The sequence below is a fragment of the Tupaia chinensis genome, unplaced genomic scaffold, assembly GCF_000334495.1.
Source record: "Tupaia chinensis unplaced genomic scaffold, TupChi_1.0 Scaffold000179_1, whole genome shotgun sequence".
Taxonomy (NCBI): domain Eukaryota; kingdom Metazoa; phylum Chordata; class Mammalia; order Scandentia; family Tupaiidae; genus Tupaia; species Tupaia belangeri.
Genome location: NW_006159654.1, coordinates 2,631,283 through 2,644,414, shown reverse-complemented (window position 1 = coordinate 2,644,414; position 13,132 = coordinate 2,631,283). Strand labels below are relative to the sequence as shown.

The 13,132-nt window shown below is 37.0% G+C and overlaps 1 protein-coding gene and 1 non-coding gene across 2 annotated transcripts in view; one reads left to right on the top strand and one right to left on the bottom strand.

Annotated features, from left to right (window-relative positions):
• GALNT7 (polypeptide N-acetylgalactosaminyltransferase 7) overlaps nucleotides 1-13,132 on the bottom strand; it is an 83,994-nt gene that overhangs the window by 11,517 nt on the left and 59,345 nt on the right. Inside the window, exons 5-9 of the mRNA XM_027771041.1 lie at nucleotides 8,868-8,998; nucleotides 8,524-8,603; nucleotides 6,519-6,701; nucleotides 2,947-3,064; nucleotides 790-912 (exon numbers count right to left, since the gene is read on the bottom strand). Of these exons, the coding sequence (XP_027626842.1) occupies nucleotides 790-912; nucleotides 2,947-3,064; nucleotides 6,519-6,701; nucleotides 8,524-8,603; nucleotides 8,868-8,998 (635 nt within the window). The remainder of the gene's footprint in view (nucleotides 1-789; nucleotides 913-2,946; nucleotides 3,065-6,518; nucleotides 6,702-8,523; nucleotides 8,604-8,867; nucleotides 8,999-13,132) is intronic.
• LOC114007461 (U6 spliceosomal RNA) lies at nucleotides 11,282-11,383 on the top strand. Its single transcript, XR_003549081.1, has one exon. It is a non-coding gene; the product is annotated as a U6 spliceosomal RNA (small nuclear RNA).

The window sequence follows — 13,132 nt, the reverse complement described above, 5'->3', positions numbered from 1 at the left end:
TTTTTTTTTTTTTTTGTCTCTCTGTCTCTTTCTGGCGAGTGCACACACCCTATAGCAAAAACCTCTCAAAAAAAAAATGCATATACACAAAGAATACTATTCAGCCTTAATAAATAAGGAGACCCTGTCATTCGTGACAATATGTAGGACATCATGTTAGGTTAAATAATCCAGGCACAGAAAAACAAACACTGATCTCACTCATATGTGGAGTGTAAAAAAATGTCAAACTCATGGAAAAGGGAAGTACGTAAAATGGTGGTTATCAAGAAGTGAGGGTTAGGGGGTGAGTAGAAGGACTGGGGAGATGTTGGTCAAAGGACAGAAAATTCCATTACACAGGAGGAATAAAAGTTGAAAGATCTATTGCACATTATGTTGACTATAGTTAATAACAATACATTGTATTATAAAAATTGCTGAAAGAATAGATTTTAGGTGTTCTCACCACAAAAAAGATAAATAGATAAAGCAATATATATTAAATACCTTGATTTAGCCATTCTACAATGAATACATATATCAAAACATCATGTTGAGCCCACAAATATACAGAATTATTACTTGTCAATTAAAAAATAATTTAAAAAGAATGGGATACAATGAACTATGTTAAAGAATGATAAGATACTTCGTGAATAAGTCCAATCTAAGTTAAATTGTATCATTGTAGAAACCAACATGATTATTTAAGAGAGTTATTCCATCAATAAGCTGATGTTTGTTAAGTGACTATTATAGTATCGATATTAGTTCTTGCTCTTCTCTCCTTTTAACCAAAAGACTTACCTTTAGAGTTGGAGAAGACCCAACATACACAGGTGGAGGGTTTCCTTGCCAGCCCTCAAGTCGGTAGATATGTCCCACACGAGAACAAGGGACAAACAGTAATTTGCCACCACACTGCCATATCTATGAAGGAAAAACACACATTGGGGCAGTTTTTTTTTCATGTGTGGAGATAAATTATAAAGGAAAATTTGTTTTGGGAATGTAAAACTAAAATGTAAGCTAGATACAGTGTTTATGCAGAACTAATAAACTAAACAAATCCTAAATGCTTTGTTTTAACAACTCATATAACAAAGAAGATAACAGGGAATATAGTAATAAACTGCTCCTAAGAGGCCTCTTCCTTGTATGCTCTTAGCCCCTAGCAATCTTTTCCCAATATAACCTCACAAAGTTAGGCATATTTTTGTTCTTAACATCATTCATAATTTCCATTGCTAATACATTTCCTACCTGGGTGATTGTTATAACAACCTCCTACCTGGCTTCTTCACCTTCAGCTTCTCTCTACTTAACTCTATCCTTATTTATGAAAACAGATTATTGCAGCTGAAGGGGAGCTATGTGTCATGTTATTCCCCTGCTTAATACCTTTGAAGATTCTCCACTGCTTATCAAATAAGTAAAAATCTCTGAACTCAGCATTAAAGGCTCTCTTGAATATGGTCCTAATGTACGTGTCTACTTTATCTTCTTAGATGGTTTCCTTACTCACACTGCCTGACTCTGCCAAACCGTGCTCCTTACTGTTTCCTGAATACAGTTTTCACGTTCTTACCTTTGTAATTTTTCTTACTCCACTTGCCTAGAAGCCCTCTTACCTTCCTAATTTCTGCATATTGACAACATGACAGTCTTTCTAGTTCTATCTGAAACTCTACCTCCACCCCAGTGCTATTTCTTAATGATAACAACTGAATGCCATTCTGCCTTCTTATTTTACCATAAATTTAAGTAGATTTCTAATCCTTTCTAATCGACTGTAATTTCCATAAGGAAGGACTGGGTTATTGCTCTTCTATCTCTCAAAGTATTAAGTACAGGACATTTAAGATAAGAGGTGGGGCTAGCAGGTGCTGTGGTGGTTAAGGTACTGGACTCCCACATGGTTGTCCACAGTTCAAGTCCTGGACCTGGTGGCTTTCTTTCTCACTCTCTCTCTGTTTGTCTCTGGTAAAACTGAATAATAATAATAATAAATTAAATTAAAATAATTTAAGAAGTGGCAATAAACACCTGTTTCAGTCAAACAGTGATATAGTTCTCTCTGTCTTTTGGAAAATGGAGGCAGGAGTAGGATTGAGGTGGGGGTTGGAGCATGGCAGGTATTATTGTGCAAAGACTGGCTCAACCACAGGGGAGGTGCAGCAGGAAGATGATGCTTCTTAGTCTGAGGATGGATAGTCATTGTGGGGATCTGCTTCTGTCTTGAATCATCACATCCTACCATGATAAAGGGTGACTGTGTTAGTGGTAGATGGCCAACGATGGTCCTAACACATAGATTCTCCAAAGGTCTTCGATAATAAAGGCCCCCAGTGTACAAAAAATTGGCATGGAGGCCAGGGGAGAATTTTCATTTTTGAACTTGCTGGCCAAAATTCTGAGCTGAGGTTTGTAAATATGTGGTAAGTTTGGAGCTTGCATTTTGCTTCACACGCAAAGTGTTGCTAAGTCATTCCTTCTAATTTGGAAAAATACATTCAGTTTCTTTTCTATAAGAAGTCAGCTTTAGGGGCCAGCAGGTGGTGTGGTAGTTAGGGGCACTGGACTCACACATGGCTGACCATGGTTCAAGTCCTGGACCTGGTGACTTGCTTTCTCACTTTCCCTGTCTCTCTCTCTCTCACTCTGTCCTTTTCTGGTCAAACTAAAATAAATAAATAAATAAAATAATTCTTAAAAAAAAAAAGTCAGCTTTATCTTGGAAGTCACAAAAGTTAGTAACTGCGTAGAAGGCTGCACTCAGGGTTGGCAGGTGGCATGGCAATTAAGGTGCTGGACTCCCACATGGCTGACCATGGTTTGAGTTCTGGACCTGGTGGCTTGCTTTCTAATGCTCTCTCTGGTCAAAATGAATAATAATAAATAAATAAAACAAAAAGTTCTTAAAGAAAAAGAAAGAAAGCTGCATTTGTTTAAATGAAATGTTACCTTGTATGAGATCTCAAAGTTTTCACCACCCCAAATCTGCAGACCTGGATCATAGAGACCCAGCTCAAAGAAGAATTCTCGTTCAATGGCAAATAATCCACCAGCCATGGCTGGGGACCTAAGAAAAAGAAACATTGCAATAAACCTTAAAGACAAACCCCCAATATCCCTTCACCAACAGACAACAAAGCTTTTGGGATATAGTATAAATAATGCATAGAAGAGACAATACTGATGGCCAAACATTAAGAAATTATAAATCTTTCATAAAAGAATCCGTTCGTAATTCTTTAATGAATTTGCCACAATTTCTAACTGAAACCAAGTTATAGTTCGTTACAGATTACACCATTGCATCATCTTGCCATTAGAGGGCGCTTTGGCCCCTTTGTTGATTTAAAAATAAAGCCTTCGTTTCAGTTAAAATAGAATTTTCACTTTCACTCCTTAAAAACATTGAGCCATACAGCCGTGGTCTGCTAACTGCTCCTGCAATGATTTATGAGTCACTCTGGGATGAACAAAACCGTACACCATGGAAGTAGTCTGTCATTTTTTAATTTTATAGCTCAGGGGATGACCAAATAAGGATATAAATCATCACAGGAAAGCCACAGTTCATTCGGAGTTTGCAAATGTAGCAGAGAAATGACATGGGAGAATTAGACATAGCTATTTACCATGCCAGGAGGGAAGAATGCAAAAGGGTGATCTGTGGGGCTTCTTGAGTGGATCTTAAATTCAGTACGTTTTTGGGGTAAAAGAACAAAGATTTGGTAGCTTTATAGGGACAAGTCACTTCTGCCACTGGACGAAATGATAAAAGAATAATTTTCACCCTGTTCTCTGCCCCTTGCTCAGTTAATTATTACTGTACCATGATTCTCAAGTTTTTAAATACTGCTGGGATACCTTCATCACCACACTTAATATGCAATTTATCAGTAAGTTCTACTGATTTCACTTTGAAAATATATGTAAAACTTCAAAAATTTCATGAAAAATTGGATTAAAGAGCTTATTTTGGTGCAAAAATATTGAATCCATGAATAGATTTTTTTTTTTATAACACAAATTTCCCATGAAACTTTTGAAGATCTTCTCATGTCTTAAAAATATCTACTTCTTCCTAACTTTACTGCCATCTCCCTAGACCAAGCCAACACTGTTTGGGCTCCACAGGGCCTCTCAAATCTATTCTGTCCCCACCCTAGTTTAATCGCACAGCAGCCAGGGTAGTCCCTTGAACCTGGGTCCTACCTTGCTATCCTCTTCCCATTCTCAGGCTCACCTGCTCCCTCTTCCCACAAGTTCTTACGGCTCTTCTGTCAGCTTGAGCACGCCAAACTGTTCAGCTCAAAGCCTTTGCTTAAGCACTCCTGAAATTTTCTTCCTCCTTACCTACCATGTTGACTCCTCATCATTTCAGCCTAAATGACACTTTGCCAGAGAGGCCTTTCCTCATCCTCCAGGCTGGAATAGCTTCTCCCTTTCATAAGCTCCTGCACCCTGTGATTTTTCTTCACACTACTTATCATGGTCACTGCCCCAGAATTATTTGTGCACTTAGCTGTTTAATTTCTGTCTCACTCACTTTAAGTTCTATGAGGGAACACATCTTTTAAAAAATTTATCCCCCTGAAAAGGTATCTGGCACACTGTCAGCATTCAATAAATATGTGCTGATGAATAAAGAGTGAGACAGATAATATGCTCAATACTAAGGAAAATCATATCAAGAACAAATTGTTCTCTCATGCCTTTTCTTAATATATGTTATCTAACTCACTAAGCAGCATTATTACATTTTTTATTCTATCTTCATATCACATTTATTAAACTATTAAAATGACTCCATGGGGCCAGCAGGTGGTGTGGTGGTGGTTAGGGTGCTGGATTCCCACATGGCTGACCATGGTTTGAGTCTTAGACCTGGTGGCTTGCTTTCTCACTCTCTCCTTGTCTCTCTCTGATGACTACAGCAAGTTGAAGAAAAATGGCAACAATAAATAAAATAAATACTTTAAAAATCACTCCACTATAATGTGCCTTTTTGATCTCTATATTTTTATTCATCTCAGTATATATTCAAAAATGCATCTTCATGTAGAAACTAATGAGTTAAAGAGAAACAATCCTTAAATCTTTCTAACTTCATAAGCACATGGAATTAACAGAAATATAAATGTACTCAGCAAGCTTTATATTTTTTTCTCACAAAATTACTTGTTAGGGTAAAGCAGGTAAGCAGTAGATTCCTGGACCATTTTGAATATAAACTTTTCAAATGAAAATTTGGAAAATGTCCAATAAGGTTGAAGTTCTATAATTTCCTTGTGTTTGCCATTCAGTATATGTTGATATCATGACATGCCCAAATCCCACTGGCATTTCTATGACATTGGAAGCACGTTCCCAAAACAGTTTTCATTTGATCAACATGTAACAGGGAGACAGAGAGAGACCAAAAGCAGAACCATGGGATCAGAAAAACAAATTAGACACATCCAGGAGAAGGCGGTACTAGTATCTGAGCAAAAATTTCATTTGGGGGTCACTATTTTGAAAGACAGTAAAATGTTTCAATTAATAAATCAAAAAATTAAAGGAAAGATTGTTCTACTCAGAGAACCATAAAAAGGGAAAAAGCTAATTTTGGAATAGAGTTTTCTTTTAATAAAGCACTCTCTTGAGCATGAAGCAATACATAAAGGATTCCATGTAGCACTTTCTAAAATCATATATTTTTATTCATCAGATTTAACTGACACAAAATTATTATCTGACAGCATACAGGAAAAAAGGGGGACAAACCCAAAAATCTCTTGCTAGTGCCTTTCACTGTTAACAGTACATCCAAAACCTCAGAGTGGAAATAAAAGTCTTGGATGTAAATAATTTATGTCTTTTAAATGTACAGAATGACATTTTCATCAAGAATAAATTTCATGTCTAGTCTACAAGGACAGAACAAAAATTTTTTTTTCACTTGTACTTAGAACTGATACCATATTACATTTTTTCCCCCAACAAAAGCATATAATTGTGAGTAACAGAGCTTGCATTTAGGGTCAAAGCAATAGTAAAGGAGCAAATGTGAATTCAACTCTCTGAAACAGTGTAAGGAAAAGTTGTTTCAGAATCAGAGTCAGCATCTATAGTTTTAATGATAAAGTTTTAACGTGGCAAGAGGTTAATAGGTTAGCAGCGACTGGAGAAAAGAATATGTAAGTGATTTAGTGATTACCGATACGGTTCAGTTTTTGTCTTTCTCAGTTTCTTCTCTCGAGAGGTCAGAGGCACCCGTTTCCAGAGCATACTCCAATCCCATGCTCCTCGGGCATACCCATCTTCATCACCACCCCCTTGGGGTACAATTTCATATGTGTTGCCATTTATGACATCTATAATCGGCACAGTGCAAATGGTTCTGTATTGTGTTGATGATGGCAGCAAAGATCAATGGAAGCGCATGTATGGACCCACACATTTACACGAGTTCATGGGGAAGGAAATAAAAAAAAGCACTTAGATAAACAGTCAACCAAAGAAAATAAAGTATGAATCTTTACCGATAAGGTTCGGTTTTATGTTTTCTTTTGGCCTTTTCCTTGTGGTTTAGAGGAATACGCTTCCACAGTAAACTCCAGTCCCAGGCCCCTCTGGCAAAACCATCTTCATCCCCACCTTGCTGTGGTTCAATGGAATAATCATTCCCATCTATATAATCTATTAGAGGCACAGTACATGTAGTTCTGAAACATTTACAGAAAATGAAAAAGCATTTAAGAACCCAAAACTCACTAGTTAACATGTCTAACCCACATTCTCTCTTTCTGTTGATGCTTTGTTTTTGTCCTCAGGAACTTGAATATCTAATGGAAACAGAGTAAATGAATGTCTCATAAAAGTCAAGGAGCCTGCTTTTGTAAGGGCAGGATAGAGGAGACTTCCCTCTAGGCTTACAGACAAATGTCAGGGACAAAGAGCATGCCATTGAGCTTAATATTAATAGTGCTTTCTCCTTTTTACTTTGGTCCTGCAGGCAACTTTGTTTTAAGCATTATTTACAAGATGTTCCTGCTTGTTATTTTCCCTCTCTAGCCTTCATTTTAAAATGTGTGTGTGTGTGTGTGTGTGTGTGTGTGTGTGTGTATTTGGTTACAAATAGTACTTGCCACATTCCTAGCCATTCTTTCACTTTCTTGCTTTCTATTTCTTGGGAAGTAGTTATGAATAAATGTTTTTGTACTTTCATGTAATCTTTCTACTCCTTTTATTGCAAAGAAAAAAAGGTACTATATGGATTTGTGCAATAAATAAATAAATAAATAAATAAATAAATAAATAAATATCTTCCAAAACCTGCTAAAGAATTTAAGAAGTGGTTTGAGAATTCAAAGGAAAAGCAAAAAAAAAAAAAAAAAGAAACCTTCATATTTGGGCTTCATGAAAATGCTAGTCATGCTAGTCTTCTATAACTTGGATGTACAGTCAGCATTACAAAGCTGACCTGATATTCTAATTTTTTAAATAGTTATCAAAGAGGATTTTAAGATCTATTTCTTAAAATGTAGTCAACAGCTTTTCATAACCAGCTTAAGGTGCTTTTAAAAATGTTTAGAACATGTATGTGTGGGAAGACAATTCCAGAAAGATACTTCATCGCCTCCCCGCCCTTGAGTGTGAATTCAGGCCAGAGGGCCACGAGGCGATGCATGTGGTTGCCCCTGGAACCTAAGGAAAACCATGCCTTCTTGCTTGGAGGACCACCAGTACTCACCTGGAGAGTTACCCGATACCTCCTTAGTCATCTTGCCTCACTTGTCATGATTGCACGTTTCCAAATAAACGGTGCAGTGCAGTGTCCCAGAGAGACCTCGACCTGACGGCTTAGTAGCTATCTGACTTGGGGCAAATGTGACCTCAGTAATTCTTCCTTTCACTCATGCCATTCTGCACAGGGGCATGTCTTATTTTCCTAGATTCTGAGAAAGTCGAATTTTGGACTTGAGGCAAGGAAGTCTTCTGGAACTAGGAGGTCGAGGCTGCCTTTTTGTTGTTTCATGCATTTTTGGGAATTTAATGGTGATTACCACATTTCCAAGGAATACTTGTCTATGTCTAAACTTTAAGTTTCAGTAGGAACCCAAAGCCTTACAGAAGTAACAGCTGGTCCTTACTATCTATAGTAATAATTTAAAAGAGAACAGAATTCCAGGACGGTATCATTTCAAAGCATGCTTTATCACATCTTTAAAATTGGATCCTCGTTTACAAAGAAACAATTAACATTACTCTTAGAGAAAATTTTTGGAAGCAGAGGAAGTCTCAATAACTCAACCACAACATGATTCTTGAGTGAGACCCTAGGTTTCTCCGAAATGCCAAACTGCCTACATCTGAACTGGCCCAAGGTATCAGCCTCCTCACTCCACCCAAGGAAACAATTAGTTGAAGGATAAAGGCACTTAAAACACAACACTTGATGCACTGAGTGGAACTGGAATTAAAGAATGAGAATATTATTTGTTCTTCTTGGGCAACCAAGGAAGAGAAAAAGCAAGGCAATGTTACCTGTCCTTAGATATGGGAGCTACAAGTGGTGCGTACCAGTTAACTGCCACCTCACAGTGGGCGTCAAGGTATATCAGCACCTTAAAGAAAAGAGGCAGGGTGAAGGAACAGTTCTCAGATATGGCACACTATATATAACACACAATTGAAAATCAGAAGCCAATAAATATTAGTCACCTTAAAAAAGAAAAATGCACACGCAGGAAATAAACAAAAAACTGGCCTGCAGTAAACTTTGACACACAAGTTATCTGTTAAAGCCAGTGTTCTCATTTCAATCTAAAAAAAGCTGAAGGGTGATTAAAAATAAAATGACAACATTGTAGATATCAGGTGCTTCCTACCTGTCCAAGTTTAGCCTTCTGAGCACCAATACTTCGTGCTTGAATTAAACCTTCTCTTCTCTCATTTCGAAATACTTTCACTAGGCCATTCCACATTTTAATGTACTCATCCAGTCTTTCTTTTAAGTGTTCTGTGAATAAAAACATGCAATCAATATTATAAATTACACTTATGGATATAAGTCAATTAGTTATTATTTTTCTCAGGAAACGAGGATTGAAAACAGGTGGGTTGACCAGTCAATAATTTTGTATGAGTCAGACTGGATGCTTAATCTATCAAGAAGGAAGATGCAGTGTATTATGACACACACAGATAGAGATGTGTACGTCTGTAATTGAGTAGAGGAAATTTTGTGTCATAAAAGGCAGACACATTTGGCGGTTTCCATCTTGGCTTCCCATTGTAAGAGAACAGCTTTTGTTTGTATCACTTGGCTCTCCACAGAGAACTAGCTCCTAGATACTTAATTTTCCTTTTCAAGTTTTTCCTATAGGGAATATGTGCCTGCCCGGGGGAGTGGGGGGAAGGGAGAGAGGGAGAGAAAGAAAGAGAAAGTGAGAAATTATCTCCCAGAGTGGTGGCAATGTTTCAATCCCTTCTCTGTTCTCCATTCTCCTCTCAGGATTCTGGGCACCTACGCACACACACACAGCATGATTTTTCAAGCCTCTGAGTCTAGGACTTGAACCAAGTAGTTGGCCATGTAGAATCCAGCACCTTAACCACCATGCCACCTGCTGGCTCAAACTTAGAGGATTAAAAGATGGTACTGGAGGACATAAACATTATTTCAAAACTGTTTAAATGTTTGGCCCATATATAAATCACTAAGAAATTGCTGTATTTAGAGATAAGCTAGTGGCTAAATGGGCAAATCATATTGTATACCTAACATTTTGCTCATTTTAGGGAACTTATTATTAGTAAGATACCCAAACATGGGTAACCAGGACTAAGAAAAACATTTTTTCTTCTACTTTGGCACCCAGTTTTAATGAGTATTATAAATAAAACTCATGCTTAATTCTATTTTTTCCAAGAAAAATATGAGTAGTTTCCCTTCAAGGTAATTTTTAAAAATTTTAATTTATTTTTTTATAAAAGCTTTTATTATTTATTTATTTATTTTTTAAGCCTGGTATAGACCTAAATCATTTTTCAAAAAGCCCTTCTGAATTTCATCAGGTATTTCTCTGGATATGCATCCTAAACACATCTTAAACAATTTTTTACAGAAAAACAAAACAAAACAAAAAAACAAGTTAATGGCCTATTCTTCAAATTTAGATTGTTGGTTAAGATTGTCCAAAAGGGAAAATGGTGAATTCAATGACTTCTGTCTTTCTTGGGAACTTACATTGTGATAGACTGTATTAGAGTTCAAAATATCCACTGCCACTTCTTGGGGAAAGATTATTCCAACCCACTGACATCAGCCTAAAGTCACAGAACTTGCTTTACCAATGAGATGTGGCCGGAAATGACATGGGCCACTTGTTAGCAGTCAAAGGTTAAGAGGCCGTGTGTGTGTCTCTTCTTTCCCTTTGCCCCTGAACAGGTGATGTCAGAGCCCAGGCTGCTCTGTGACCCTGGGTCCTGCAGTGAAGAAGGTGAAGCACAGAGCGTTGCAGGGACCTTGAAGTATGCATGACAGATAACCCCTGGCTTTTATAGCAGAACTTGCTCTATTTAAAGGCTCCAAACCTTGTTTAGAGAGGACGCTATAGTTTCCAGAAACCCAAATGTTACTAGGAGGATTTATCTCCTTCATGAGCTTTTGTATTAGCAAAGTATTTTGTCTTTAAGAAAAAAAATGTATAATTTTGGGCCAGCAGGTGGCAGCAGGTGGGCAAGGCAATAGATCATACATGGCCAAATGTGTGGCTTAAGTCCCAGACTCAGGCTTGAAAAACACTCCATGCATGTGTATGTGAGTGCCCAAAGTCCTGGGAGGAGAGTAGAGGAGAAGGGACTGCCACGTGGCCCTCCTGCATGGTGGTTTCTTTCTCTCTCTATTTCGGTTCTCTCTCAGGCAGGGAACATGGGCCCTATAGCAAAAATTAAATAAAAGCTTTAAACAATAAAAAAAAAAAGTGTAACTTCAGTTTTACTTTCTCAGTATGTTGGCGAAACTACAAAGCAAATTTCACTTGAGTCAGATTAACCAAACATTGCAAGGGGAATTCAAAGAGTCTGTGAGAAAAATGGAATTAAAGTCTGTTTATTTTGGTGCAAAAAATTTTAAATGTATGCTTAATTTGTCAGAATATGCATTTTCCATGAACTTTCTGAAGCTCCCTCACCCTTGTATATAATTTTACTAAGAAATGGAGCAACAGTCTTATGGTTGTTTTGAAATTGGAAAAACTAAAGATCTTCTGTGCCTCTGTTTAAGATAGTCCAAAGAGTGCTGCCTTTGGCGGCACATCTACTAAAATTGGAATGATAGAGAGGATTAGCATGGACCCTGCGCAAGGATGACACGCAAATTCCTGAAGCATTCCATACTTTTTTGAAACATAAACTTTTTTCATTACCTGATCCCTCTGGAATTGGAAAATATCTGCGGGTATTCTTATTTTGTGGCAGAATGGTTATTTGTGTAAGTTCAATAATATCTGTTACCTTGCACCAGAAATTTGAAATACTGGTTATTGCCAGGGCTTCAACTAGACTGTCATTTCTGAAGATATGACCAGAAAGCTAAGGAACTAAGATAGATCTCAAGAAAGTCAACAGAAGCTCTTGGAAAGACTGCCTGGTACCATAAACAGTTCTGCCTGGCAGATGAATAAAGAATGTCACTTCCTGACAGGCCTGAAAAACTTTCAGATATAGGTACTTAACGGTACAGGCAGATGGTGAGTCCCTGACTTGGCTCAGTAGCCTTGGGAGGCTCTTTATAGAGTCTAATCTGAAGTTCCTTATAAAAGGTCCCAGCAATCCCAACTAAATCAATTAGTATTCAGATATAGGTACTTAACGGTACAGGCAGATGGTGAGTCCCTGACTTGGCTCAGTAGCCTTGGGAGGCTCTTTATAGAGTCTAATCTGAAGTTCCTTATAAAAGGTCCCAGCAAAGCTAACTAAATCAATTAGTATTCATATGGGGCTTTGTGCAAATAACAGAAAAACTTGAAATTTATTTATTTTTTTCAAATAAGTTAGTGTATGCCTCTTTGGTAACAGGGGAATGGAGAGAGAAAAAAATGTTTCAGAAGAAAATTACAGTGCACTTGTTACCAGATTTTACCTTTGTCCATATCTGTTTTTTGAGTTTTAAATATCTGCCTGCCGTTTGAACAGAATCCTAACCTTTTTCCAGGCTTTAAGTCTTAGGCACATTTTTCTTAATATTGTTGGATTTTTGGCTTATTAAAGCTAAAACTTCTTTATATATACACAAATATATATATATATACATATTTATATATATATATATATATAATTACTACAGTAAACTACATAGCATCAGTTAGTTGCTACTTTACAGTACATTCATCCTAATCACTGAGTTTTATACCTAAAGTCAGACATGTGATCATAGATATGTTTATATCCACTGTTCTTGTTATCAAAGTATTTAGATTAGTTAAGATCCTTTGTGAATCAATAAAATATAGAGGAAAAAAGATAGTCCAAACATCCCTGCACACACCAAGCTAAGCAAATCCTGAACCACTGACTTTAAAATGTGTTACAAGAGACTGAATATTAGAAGCTTGTAACAATAGAAACACTGAACAGAAAATGATGGAAGTAAAATGTCCAAAAATCTTCCAGTTCAAAATTCTGTTCTCCTTTTCTAGGGCTAAGAACTTATTTTAGCATGGTAAATTCCTTTTGGTATATTTTCATTATTTTAGGGCACACTAACCTTTGCTTATATTAATAATAAGAAAGTTCTTAAAATCAGTACAATAATGTATAGTATTCTCAAAGTTCTTTTATAGATTTAGTTTTTTTCTAAATCTAAAATTTTGCTGGTACCAAAATATAATTTTAAAACATATTTTCAAATATGTCTCTCTTGAGACAATTTTTTTTTTTTTCAGGGAGGTTTTTGCTATAGGGCATGTGTCCTCACCAGAACGACCATATAGGGCATGTGTCCTCACCAGAAAGACAGAGAGAGACAGAGAGACAGGAAGCGAGAAATCATCCCCCAGGGGGGATGGCCATGCCACAATCCCTTTTTCTCTATTCTCTTCTTGGGATGTTAGGCACACACGCACATGCGCCCAGTGTGAGTTTAAGCCAC